Source organism: Carcharodon carcharias, chromosome 27 (genome assembly GCF_017639515.1).
Source record: "Carcharodon carcharias isolate sCarCar2 chromosome 27, sCarCar2.pri, whole genome shotgun sequence".
NCBI lineage: Eukaryota > Metazoa > Chordata > Chondrichthyes > Lamniformes > Lamnidae > Carcharodon > Carcharodon carcharias.
The window spans coordinates 15,262,466-15,274,731 of NC_054493.1; the positions used below are offsets into that span (position 1 = coordinate 15,262,466).

At 45.1% G+C, this 12,266-nt stretch overlaps 2 protein-coding genes across 3 annotated transcripts in view; one reads left to right on the forward strand and one right to left on the reverse strand.

The window, feature by feature from the left end:
* Positions 1–12,266, reverse strand: part of LOC121270289 — a 116,440-nt gene that overhangs the window by 97,881 nt on the left and 6,293 nt on the right. The window contains exons 3-5 of the mRNA XM_041175602.1: positions 11,274–11,333; positions 8,952–9,081; positions 5,978–6,056 (exon numbers count right to left, since the gene is read on the reverse strand). Coding sequence (XP_041031536.1) covers positions 5,978–6,056; positions 8,952–9,081; positions 11,274–11,333 — 269 coding nt within the window. The remainder of the gene's footprint in view (positions 1–5,977; positions 6,057–8,951; positions 9,082–11,273; positions 11,334–12,266) is intronic.
* The window catches only part of LOC121270375 (60S ribosomal protein L37-like), a 29,418-nt gene continuing 17,353 nt past the window's right edge, over positions 202–12,266 (forward strand). The window contains exons 1-3 of one of the 2 annotated variants that reach the window (XM_041175677.1): positions 202–377; positions 926–1,043; positions 5,846–6,231. The gene's annotated coding sequence lies outside the window, so the exon portion shown is untranslated. The remainder of the gene's footprint in view (positions 378–925; positions 1,044–5,845; positions 6,232–12,266) is intronic. The other variant, XM_041175678.1, reaches the window with a different exon arrangement.

Below are 12,266 nucleotides of genomic sequence, written 5' to 3' on the forward strand. Positions count from 1 at the left end.
CCCGGGTAACCCGGGCCTGTCACCGGGGAGGAAGCACCACCCTCAACGTTCCTTCCCTCACCAAGATGGCCGTCCATGCGCCTGACTCCCTGAACAAGACCCGCCTTCCTCTCTCAGGATGGCTGCGGCTGGTGATTTTGCTACCAGTGCGCAGGTGCAGTGTGGGTGCGCTCTGAGCATGCTCAGTGTCAGTCATGGCGACAGAGTGAGGAGGAGCGGACGGTTCGGGAGGAGATTGTGAGCACAGGGTAGGAATGGAAACCGCGGCTGGAGTGCGAACTGGAGCAACTTCTGGGGCAGGCCCCAGGCCCCGTGTTTACCCCGCGGCGACAGGCCCGGGGATAGGGAGCGATGGAGCCGGTGGCCGGACGGGGAAGGTTTGGAAACACTTTGTGGAATAATTGTCGGGGGGGGGGGAGGCGGTGGGGGAGGGGGACAATAAATTGATTTGGGCTCAAATCAGTGAGGAATCTGATCTGTGGGAAGGAAGGAAACCCTGGGAGGTGGGCGGGGAGGATTCAGAAACACCCGCTGGAGGCCCCAAACCCCCAACAAGAACCTGCAGGTCCCGTGTTTGCAGCTCCGGGACTTTACGCGCGGCCATTTCGGTTTAGCAACAGAGAGTGGATGGGGCTTCAGTGTCCCAGTGACCAGGAGAGAAAATGATAGATTCATTGATTTTGTTCTCACTCTGCACACAAAGGCTTGAGAATTGAATCCGGTCATAGTAAAGGACAGGGAGAAAGTAAACGGGAGCGTAGGAAAGGAATGTTGGAGATGGTGCGATGGGTTTGGATTTCAGCACAGGGAGGAGTGAGATCTTGTGGGACAGGGATTTACAGTTCTGGAGGAACAAGAGAGGTAAATTATCTTCTATAGAAACTAGAATTGTCCGTTTTGAATTTCTGTTGTTATGTTCTTACAGTGATGGGGAAGGTCTTGTGGCGCACTGTGTACTGTCCCTGCCACTGAGCTGAAGCACCGGTTTCCACTTCAGGACTTGATGGCCACGGACATGCGTTCATACAGTGGATTCCAAACAGGTTGGTTATGAACCTGTAAATCCTTCCAAAACACCAATGACAGGCAGTAAGAGTGGGAATGTACCCTGGTCAGCTGTGCTTGATGTATAATAGCGCTCTCATGCAATTGCCTCTGGTGACAAGCTAGCAAACTGTTCCAGGACAAAGTAGCTATGGAAACAGATGTAAGCACATGATTTGTCTACATCATATGCCACTAGGCACGGGAAGAGAAAAGAAAAAGACCTACGGTGATGACTTTAGTGAACTCCTTTCACAGCCGCTTAGAAGTGAAGGATTGCAGAAGTGAAATTCAGATCAAACCTCATATCAAGTTTTGGTTGAGTCAGTCCATTCATCAGGACCTCAATATCATCCGCCTTTGAATGTGGAAGGAGAAATGTTTGTCTGTTCTGTCTGAGGGAAAAGATTTCAAACATCAGTGTGACTGGAACAGCACCAAGACACACACACCCGAGAGAGAGTGTTCCAGTGAACTGACTGTGGGAAGAGCTTTAACCAGATACACAGCCTGAGGAAAACATCACAGTATTCACAGCAGGGAGAGAATGTACATGTGTTCTGTGTGAGGATGAGGCTTCAAGTGATCTTCCAACCAATAGGAACACAAACGCACCCACACAATGGAAAAGCTGTGGAAATGTGAGGATTGTGGGAAAGGATTCAGTTACCCATCCCTGCTAGAAAACCATCAAAGCAGTCACACTGGGGAGAGGCTGTTCACCTTCTCTGAGTGTGGGAAGAGATTCACTCAGTCATCCAACCAAGCATGACACCAGTGAGCTCATACCAGGGAGAGGCTGTTTACCTGTTCAGTGTGTGGGGAGGAGTTTACTGGGACATCCCATTTGCTGTCACACCGGCGAATTCACATTGAAGAGAAGCCATTCAGCTGCATTTCCTGTGGAAAGAGTTTCAGACAGGCATACTCCCTCATTTTACACCAGCGAGTTCACACTGGGGAGAGACCATTCACCTGCTCCGCATGTGCGAAGGGATTCACGTTTTTGCCCACCCTGCTGAGACACCTGCGAATTCACACTGAGGAGAAGCCTTTCAGCTGCATTTTCTGTGAAGAGAGGTTCAGGCAGTCTTCCAACCTTATTTTACACCATCGAGTTCACACTGGGGAGAGACCGTTCATCTGCTCCGTGTGTAGGGAAGGTTTCAATTGGTCATCGAATCTCACTGCACGCCAGCGAGTTCACATTGGGGAGAGACCATTCACTTGCTCGCTGTGTGGGAAGGGATTTGCAAAGTCTTTCAACTTGCTGACCCACCAACGTACTCACACTGAGAAGAGACCATTCAACTCTGTGTATGGGAAGGGATTCACTCCGTCACGATGCCTCCTGAGACATCAGCAAGTTCATAAGTGACTGCAGGGATTGAATTCTGATGTTATTTCTGCTGTTAGTCATGTTTAGTATTGATAATCTGACAATATTTTGTTTCTTTATGCTGATGTTAACAGCCCAATAACTGGGCAGAGTTTAATATTTTGGGATGTCACTGACTTTTGAGGCTGCAGTGTCCCTTTTTAAAAGCGCCATCTGTGATCTTTCTCCTTAGTTCAAGAACTCTCAAGAGGAACCCACTTACAATAACATTATGAACTTTTTGAATCTTAAATTGATCTTTGATGCAAAATCTACCATTCAGTATCTCAAAGATACAACTGCAGGGATCAAAATATTTTTTTCTTCAAAGGCTCTTGAGATTTTCTTGAGGGCTATTCTTTGATTTTGGAGAACTACAAGTTGGGTTTCAGGGGCTCCTTTTTCATTCTCACTAACTCCTTTATTAGGTGCTACAGTCACACAGTAACATTATCTTGTGTATTTACGTTGATTTTTTTGGGGGGGGGTCCCTTCTTTCAAAAGATAACAGCACAAATACCCCACACTGTGTATGTATTAAATCTTTTAACTTCGAATCTATAAATAAGATGTTTTTGTTAACTTATTTTAAATTAATCTCCCATACTCCATTTCCTTCATGAAAATTCCAACCATTTGATACAAGGTTACTTATTGGGAATGAACAGCCCTGGACAGTGGGAAAAGAGGAGGTGAAAGTGCAGATGTTGAATTTCCTGCGCTTACTTGGGAAGATGCCTTGGGAAATTTATAAGTTCTGTATTTCTAAAAATAAACATATTATAGAAAGGATCTGCCTCGTGTGCGGTCTCACTGCATGACTGACTGACATTAGACCATAAGACATAGGAGCAGAAATTAGGCCAATCGGCCCATCGAGTCTGCTCCGCCATTCAATCATGGCTGATAAGTTTCTCAACCCCATTCTCCCGCCTTCTCCCCGTAACCTTTGATCCCCTTACCAATCAAGAACCTATCTACCTCGGTCTGAAATACACTCAATGACCTGGCCTCCAAAGCCTTCTGTGGCAATGAATTCCATAGATTCACCACTTGCTGGCTAAAGAAGTTTAGAAGTTTCTCCTCATCTCTGTTCTAAAAGGTCTTCCCTTTACTCTGAGGCTATCCAGGCCTTTCAGTATTCTGTAAGTTTCAATCAAATCCCCCCTCATCCTTCTAAACTCCATTGAGTATAGACCCAGAGTCCTCAAACGTTCCTCATTGTTTTCACTGTCTATGGATAAGCTGAAGTTGCTGCCGAATATCTGTTTGTGCTCCTTTTATCTTTGGAAAACTGGTTTGAAAAAGTAGCACTTGGCAGGGTTTATATCAAATCCCCTGACAGTTATATTCACCTATCATCAAATAAAGACACTTTCTAATATTCTGTCAAGTGAACTTCTTTCTGGATAGAAACAGGACCTGCTGCAATCACCAAAGTAGATTGAACAAATTCCACTTTGTTGAAATTAAGTTAACCAGATACTTTTGATCCTTGGTTTCAGGTTTTACTCATTTTATTGGATACTGTTCAAATCATAAAGCAGAATGATTTTGGATCAGATGGTAGAGCAGGCAAAACTCTTGTCTTTCTGATCTTCATTTTGTGCGTATTTACATTCAAAATTCATCAGTAACATCACTATACCAGCTGAGGTCAGCTTAGAATGGGGACCCTGAATGTTGTCTGTGAGCGTTAACCAGCATATAACTGTTTCAAAATGTAAACCTTGATGAATATATCTCAACTTCTAATTTGGCATATGTGATTAGCCAGGGAATTCACAATACTTGGTTACTCAAATATCTGTGCTGTACACTTGTAGGTGTTTCAAAGAAAACTAAAAATAATTGAGGCTCACTTGGCAGGATGGAGAGAGATCTGTGCTTTTCTGCAGGTTGATTCACTCCTTACAAGTCCCTCACTGCAAAGAAACCTTTTAGTTCTGTCCCAAGGAGACACAGCTCCTGCACACATCACTGACTCAGGCAGCCGACCAGCGAGCTTCCTTGCTCAAAATGGATGGCAAAGCTGCTCCTCCAATCACAGATTCTGTCTGGAGAAGCAGCAAAATTGTGAGGGACAGAATCTGTGATTTGAGGTGCTGATCCTTCCAGGTTCTGTCTCCCACATACGGGGGTAATTTTTCTTCCAGTGGCTGCTCCCATGATAGAATTTTCACAGGCATTTTGGGGGTGAATTCATCCCCTACCCCTATGTATTTTGAACCTAGGTTCTGAAATACTGACACTCTGATTTTAAGGCTTCCTGGAGTAGTACACAGATCCAGATCTTGCCACCTAACACCAATCCATATCCTCATCTGAATTCACATTTTCATGTGATTGTCCAATACGGACAACATATATCATTTAATTCCTTTAAACGTGGTCCAGCACACCCCCATCACAGACAAACGACAAGAGATTGGCTTTGAAATCAGTGGTTCCTTTATCATCTGTATTTTTCTGAATGATGACAGCATTAACCTTTTCTTGAGCCTGTCCTCACCCTTCTGCCAGTTCATTTATTGAAACCAGGGACTCTCCTTGTTCTGATGGTGACATTCCCTTTCCAACCAGTTATTCACAGTATATTTACAGTGCAAAAGGAGATCATTCAGCCCATTAAGTCTGTACTGGCTCTCTGAAAAGCGCGTTCCACCATGTCCCACTCCCCTGCATTATCCTCGTAACTTAGCACATTGTCTCTTTTCAGGTAGCAATCCAATTCCCTTTTGAATACCTCAATCATCCTGCCTCCCGCACCCTTTCAGGAAGTTTGTACTAGACTCCAACCACTCTCTGGGTGGAAAAAAAATTCCTCACATTACTTTTACTCCTTTTGCCAATTATTTTGAATGTGTGCACACTAGTTCTTGATGTTCTCTTGAGTGGGAACAGTTTCATTATTTATCCTGTTCATACCCCTCAGGATTTTGACTACCTCCATCAAGTCTTCTCTCAGCCTTCGTTTCTCCAGTGAAAACAGTCCCAACCTCTCCAATCTATCCTCATAGCTGCAGTTATTCATCCTGGCAAGCATTTTTGTGAATCTCCTCTGTACTCTCTCCAATACCTTCACATTCTCCCTTAAGTGTGGTGCCCAGAAATGGACGCAGACTCCAGATGAGGCCAAAATATTGTCTTATGCAAGTTCAACATGACCTCCTTACGATTGTACTCAATGCCCCTATTAATAAAGCCTAAGATACTAAATGCTTTATTAACTGCTCTCTCAACATGCCCTGTTACCATCAGTGACTTATGTACATATACACCGAGGTCCCTCTGTTCCTGCACCACCATTGGAGGCTCTCCCTTTATTATACACAGATAAAGTCAGTCAATTGTTTGTGCATTGTTTCATCATGTTGCCACATTTCACTAACAAATGTTGAAATGTTTGCTCCACACCCACAGGGTTTCATCTGTTTAAAGCCACAAACAGAAAGGTTCAGTTTTCTTCTGGAGTTGGAGACAACTCAGCTTTCAATATGATGCAGAGTTTCAGCCAATGAGGGGGATCCGGTCTCAGCCCCGCCCCTCATTTACTCCGATTGGTTGAAGGCCGAGCCGCTCCTTCTCCCTATTGGTCCGGAGCTGCCGTCAATCACTTCCCGAACATTGTGATCTGGAGCAAAAACAGAATCACCTGGAAAAACTCAGCAGGCCTGGCAGCATCGGCAGAGAAGAAAAGAGTCGACGTTTCGAGTCCTCATGACCCTTTGACAGAACTTGAGTGAGTGATGCATGCGCAGTGCGGGTAATGGCGATGGAAAGATGCTTGTTTGTCTCAGCTTCAGGCGGTAAGAGAATTTGCGGTAAAAACAAAAAACTGCGGATGCTGGAAATCCAAAACAAAAACAGAAATACCTGGAAAAACTCAGCAGGTCTGGCAGCATCGGCGGAGAGGAACACAGTTAACGTTTCAAGTCCTCATGACCCTTCAACAGAACTAAGTAAAAATAGGAGAGGGGTGAAATATAAGCTGGTTTAAGGTGGGGGGGTGGGGGTGGTTGTAGGGACAAGCAAGCAGTGATAGGAGCAGATAATCAAAAGATGTCACAGAAAAAAGAACAAAGAGGTGTTGAAGGTGGTGATATCTAAACGAATGTGCTAATTAAGAATGGATGGCAGGACACGCAAGGTATAGCTCTAGTGGGGGTGGGGTGAAATAAGACTAAAGGGGCATAAAAGGTAGAGATTTAAAAATAATGGAAATAGATGGGAAAAGAGAAATCTATATAAATTATTGGAAAAAACAAAAGGGTGGGGGAAGAAACGGAAAGGGGGTGGGGATGGAGGAGGGAGTTCAAGATCTAAAGTTGTTGAACTCAATATTCAATCTGGAAGGCTGTAAAGTGCTTAGTTGGAAGATGAGGTGCTGTTCCTCCAGTTTGCATTGACCTTCACTGGAACAATGCAGCAAGCCAAGGACAGACATTGGCAAGAGAGCAGGGTGGAGTGTTAAAATGGCAGGGGACATGGAGGTCTGGGTCATTCTTGCGGACAGACCGAAGGTGTTCTGCAAAGCGGTCGCCCGGTCTGCGTTTGGTCTCTCCAATATAGAGGAAACCGCATTGGGAGCAACGAATGCAGTAGACTAAGTTGGGGGAAATGCAATTGAAATGCTGCTTCACTTGAAAGGCGTGTTTGGGCCCTTGGACGGTGAGGAGAGAGGAAGTGAAGGGGCAGGTGTTGCATATTTTGTGTATGCATGGGGAGGTGCTGTAGATGGGGGTTGAGGAGTAGGGGGTGATGGAGGAGTGGACCAGGGTGTCACGGAGGGAATGATCCCTATGGAATGCCGCCGGGGGGAGGTGAAGGGAAGATGTGCTTGGTGGTGGCATCATGCTGGAGTTGGCAGAAATGGCGGAGGATGATCCTTTGAATGCGAAGGCTAGTGGGGTGATAAGTGAGGACAAGGGGGACCCTATCATGTTTCTGGGAGGGTGGAGAAGGCATGAGGGCAGATGTGCGGGAGATGGGCCGGACACTGTTGAGGGCCCTGTCAACGACCGTGGTTGGAAAACCTCGGTTAAGGAAGAAGGAGGACATGTCAGAGGAACTGTTTTTGAAGGTAGCATCATCAGAACAGATGCGACGGAGGTGAAGGAACTGAGAGAATGGGATGGAGTCCTTACAGGAAGTGGAGTGTGAGGAGCTGTAGTCAAGGTAGCTGTGGGAGTCGGTGGGCTTGTAATGGATATTGGTGGACAGTCTATCACCAGAAATTGAGACAGAGAGGTCAAGGAAGGGAAGTGTCAAAGATGGACCATGTGAAAATGATGGAGGGGTGGAGATTGGAAGCAAAATTAATAAATTTTTCCAAGTCCCGACGAGAGCATGAAGCAGCACCAAAGTAATCATCGGAGAAAGAGTTGTGGGAGGGGGCCGGAGTAGGACTAGAACAAGGAATGTTCCACATACCCCATGAAGAGACAGGCATAGCTGGGGCCCATGCGGGTACCCATAGCCACATCTTTTTTTGGGAGGAAGTGAGAGGAGTTAAAGGAGAAATTGTTCAGTGTGAGAACAAGTTCAGCCAGACGGAGGAGAGTAGTGGTGGATTGAGATTGTTCGGGACTCTGTTCGAGGAATTTTCATCCTGGACTGACAGGGATGGGTTTTGGAAACTCCTTTTACAGGGGATTAGAAGGGGAGGATTTACACACAGCAAACTCAATACAGAGATCACATTAAGATCTGACTCGACTCACTCCATTCATCAGAACCTGGATATTATCAGCCTTTTGAGTTTGATTATTGAGTTCCAGGTCATTAACACTCACCGCTTGAAATTTCTTCCTCACATCCCCCCTGTTGATCTTACTGAAAATCTTAAACCTGTGTCTGTGATACTTTTACCTCTGCTCTCCCCAATCACCTATCTGTCATTGTTTAACTTCCTTTGTCTCTAATAATGGGTGTCATTTAGCTTTGTTTAGTATTGCACTGTTATTTCTGTCGACTGTGTCGAAATGAGGTTTCCACAGCCACTCATCCCCTGACCATGTGCTGATGACTTACCAGCTTTATCTTCCCACAGTATCATTCATAGTCAGGAATTGTTTTTCCATTTCTCTTCCACTTCTGAGCTTATATCGAACATCAAGTCCTGCACCGTTTTTATTCCAGTAATTCATTCTGCACACCCTGAAATAGTGCCTGAACTGCTGAGAATTTCCAGTATTTCCTCTTTATGTTTCAGATTTCCAGCAGCTGCTGTCTGTTGCTATTATTTTATTGCAAGCATTGCTCACAAAACCAAATCTGGGAACACAGTCGGACCAGGTCAGAGATGGTTTGTTGCAGGGTCGGCATTGATGGCTGAAGTCAGTCCCTGGCCTCCAGTGTAGGTCCTGTTTCATTGAGTCATGGTATCATGGAATCGTTACAATACAGATGTCGGTTATTTAAGCCTGTCCTGCCAGTGCTGGCTCTTTGCAAGAGCAAATCAGCTAGTCCCACTCTGCTGCCCGTTCACTAACAAGACCAGCAGCAGATATTACCAATCCCCAGTTACTTGTGGAGAAAATGATGTTTGACCTTCTTGAACCGTTGCAGCCCATGTATTGAAGGTGATCCCACAATGATGTTAGACAAGGAGTTACAGGGTCTTCATCCAAGGATGATGAAGGAACGGTGATATATGTCTAAATCAACAACAACAATGTGTATTTATATTACACCTTTCTTGTAGTAGAACATTCCAATGTGTGTTCACAGGAGTTTTATACAACAACATTTGGCACTAAACCCGCATAAGGAGATGTTAGGGTGATGAATAGTTTGGTCAAACATAGTTTTTAAGGAGTATCTTAAAGGAGGAAAGTGAGGTAGAGAGACAGAGAGGTTTATGGAGGAAATTCCGCTGCTGAAGGCTCGACCACCAAAGGTGGAGCAATTAAAATTGGGAATGTTCAGGATGTCAGAATTAGTGGAGCGCAGATATCTCAGAGGGTTGTGAGGCTGGAGGAGATTACAGAAATAGGGAGGGGCCATGGAGGTAATTGAAAATAAGGATGAGAACTTTAAAATGTAGGTTCTTCTTAACCAGGAGCCTTTGTAGGTCAGCGAGTACTGGGGTGATGGGGGTACAAGACTTGGTGTCATGGACAGCAGCGTTTTGGATGACCTCATGTTTACAGGGAGGACGGCTGGGAGTTTTAAGTCTGGAGGTGACAAAAGAATGGATGAGAGTTTCAGCAAAAGATGAGCAGGGAGTTGGGCAGAGTTGGGCGATGTTACTGAGGTGGGATTGGGCGGTCTTGGTGATCATGCATATATGTGGTTTGAAGCTAATTTTTGGGTGAAATATGACCCAGTGGTTGTGAACAGTCTTGTTTGACCTCAGACAGTTACAGGGAGAGGGATGGAGTCAGTGGCCAGGAAGTGGAATTTGCAGTGGGGACTGAAGACGATGGTTTTGGTCTTCCCAATACTAAAATGGAGGAAATTTCTGTTCATCCAGTACTGGATGTCAGACAAATCAGGACGGTGTGTGAGTTGGAGGGGAACATGGAGGCGATGATGTTCGCATACACCTGCTATCCTGGCCCTTCTAGGTGGTGGAGGTTCAGAGTTTTGAGTTTCTGTCAAAATTCTGGTTGAGTTGTAATCCCTCTTTTTCAACCCTTGCCTCTCCCACCCGACCCTTCTCTCTCTTGTTATGTTCTCCAATCTAGGCCAGTGTCTTGTGTAGGCCCAGACTGGGTGGCAGAGTCTCTTCCCTGAAGGACATTAGTGAACCAGTTGGGTTTTTATGACAATCCAGCAGTTTTCATGGTCACCTTTTCCTGGTGCCAGCCCCACAAATTACCAGATTCATTCAGCTCAATTCCACAACCTGCCTTTGTGTTTTTGTGGGTTCTCTCTCACTCCCTTTTCTCTGTTTTCAGTCAATTTCACAGGGTATTATAAGGGGAGGATTTGCAGTCGGGAAACTGAAACAACCATCACATCAGAATCTGACAGAGTTGCCCAATTTATCGTAACCTGAATATCATTGGAATTTGAACATGGTCGGAGAAAGCACCGTTCACAGTGGAGAGAAACTGTACACGTGTTCTGTGTGTGGACGAGGTTTCAGTCAGTCACCTGGCCTGTCGAAACATAATTGCAGTCAGAATGGGGAGAAACCGTGGAAATGCAGGGACTGTGGGAAGGGATTTAATTACCCATCAGAGCTGGAAAATCATCAGTGACTTCACACTGGGGAGAGGCCGTTCACCTGCTCTGAGTGTGGGAAGGGATTCACGTGTTCATCCACGCTGCTGAAACACTGACGAGTTCACACTGACGACAGTCCTTTCAAATGTCCAGACTGTGGGAAGTGCGTTAAAAGTTCCCAGGAACTGATGTCCCATCAACGTGTCCACACTGACGAGAGACCGTTCAGGTGCTCTCATTGTGGGTCTGGGTTCAAGACATTATTTGTCCTCACTCTGCACCAGTGAATTCAGGAGAGTGGCCGTTCAGCTGCTCTGAGTGTGGGAAGAGTTCACTCATGCCATCTGCTGACACACCAGTGAGTTCACACTGGGGAGAGGCTTTTTAAATGTCCAGACTGCAGGAAATGCTTTAAAAATTCCGTGGACCTCATGCTCCATCAACGTGTTCACACTAATGAGAGACCATTCAGGTTGTGTCACTGTAATTTGTATGTTCATATGTAGGATCTGGATATGATCAGCATTTAAGTGTAAGCATTGAGTTCCAGGTTATTACAACGCATTGCAAAAAAATTCTTCCTCACATCCTCCCTGTAGATCTTGTGGAAAATCTGAAATCTGTGTCCCACAATCCTTTTACAGTCAAATAATGGGAACAGCTTTCCTTTACCTACCTTACCTAAATCTATTATAAACTTGTACATGTCTATCAAATCTTCCTTTGATCTACTTTGCTTCAAGGAAAGCAACCTCAGTTTTACCAACCAAACATTTTGACTATAAACCCTCATCCCTGGAACCCTTCTGGTAAATCTCCTCTGCACCCTCTCAAGGACCCTCACATCCTTCATAATGTGTGGTGATCACTGGTTTGCACAGACCCAGATGTTCTGTGTTCGTGTCTATGATGTTATCACGCACCAACAGTGCAGTGCCATCACCCCGTTCCCCGGGTATTTCCTCAACTGGGAGATTTTTTTCTGACTCCAGTGCTTCTGATATCTTTCCAGCTGCAGGCTCCAGCAGGAAATTTTAATCTTGAAAAGAGTGAAATTGTTTCAGAGCTGAGTATTTTGACCATTCATTTGTAATTCAAATCTTTTCATGCTCTGCTCTGTTATCTGTGAGAGGTTCCATGGCTCTGGGGCTGGTGTGGCTCCTTTGCTGTGGATCTGAATCCATGTCCATCCATTGCTCTGTTTCAGCTCTGCCTAATCTCCTTAATCACCTCTCTGCCATGGTCTAACTTCCTCTGTCTCCAATAATGGGTGTGTTTTAGACATGTTTAGTATTTTACTGTTACTTCTGCCAACCATGTCGAAATGAGGTTCCCATCGTTGCCCATCCCCTGACCATGTGCTGTTGGTTTACCAGCTTTATCTTCCCACAGTATCCTTCAGTGTCAGGAATTGTTTTTCCTGCACTTTCGTCCATTTCTCTTCTGCTTCTGAGCTTTTCCATCAAACTCTGCACCATGTTTATTCCCTGTAACTCATTCTGTACACTCTGAAATGATAACTTTTTTTTCTCCACAGTTATTGCCTGATCTGCTGAGTATTTTCAGTATTTGCTCTTTTTGTTTCAGATTTCCAGCAGCTGCAGTATTTTGCTATTATTTTGTTGCAGACGTCACTCACAGAACTGAGTCGAGAATCACTAACAGACTA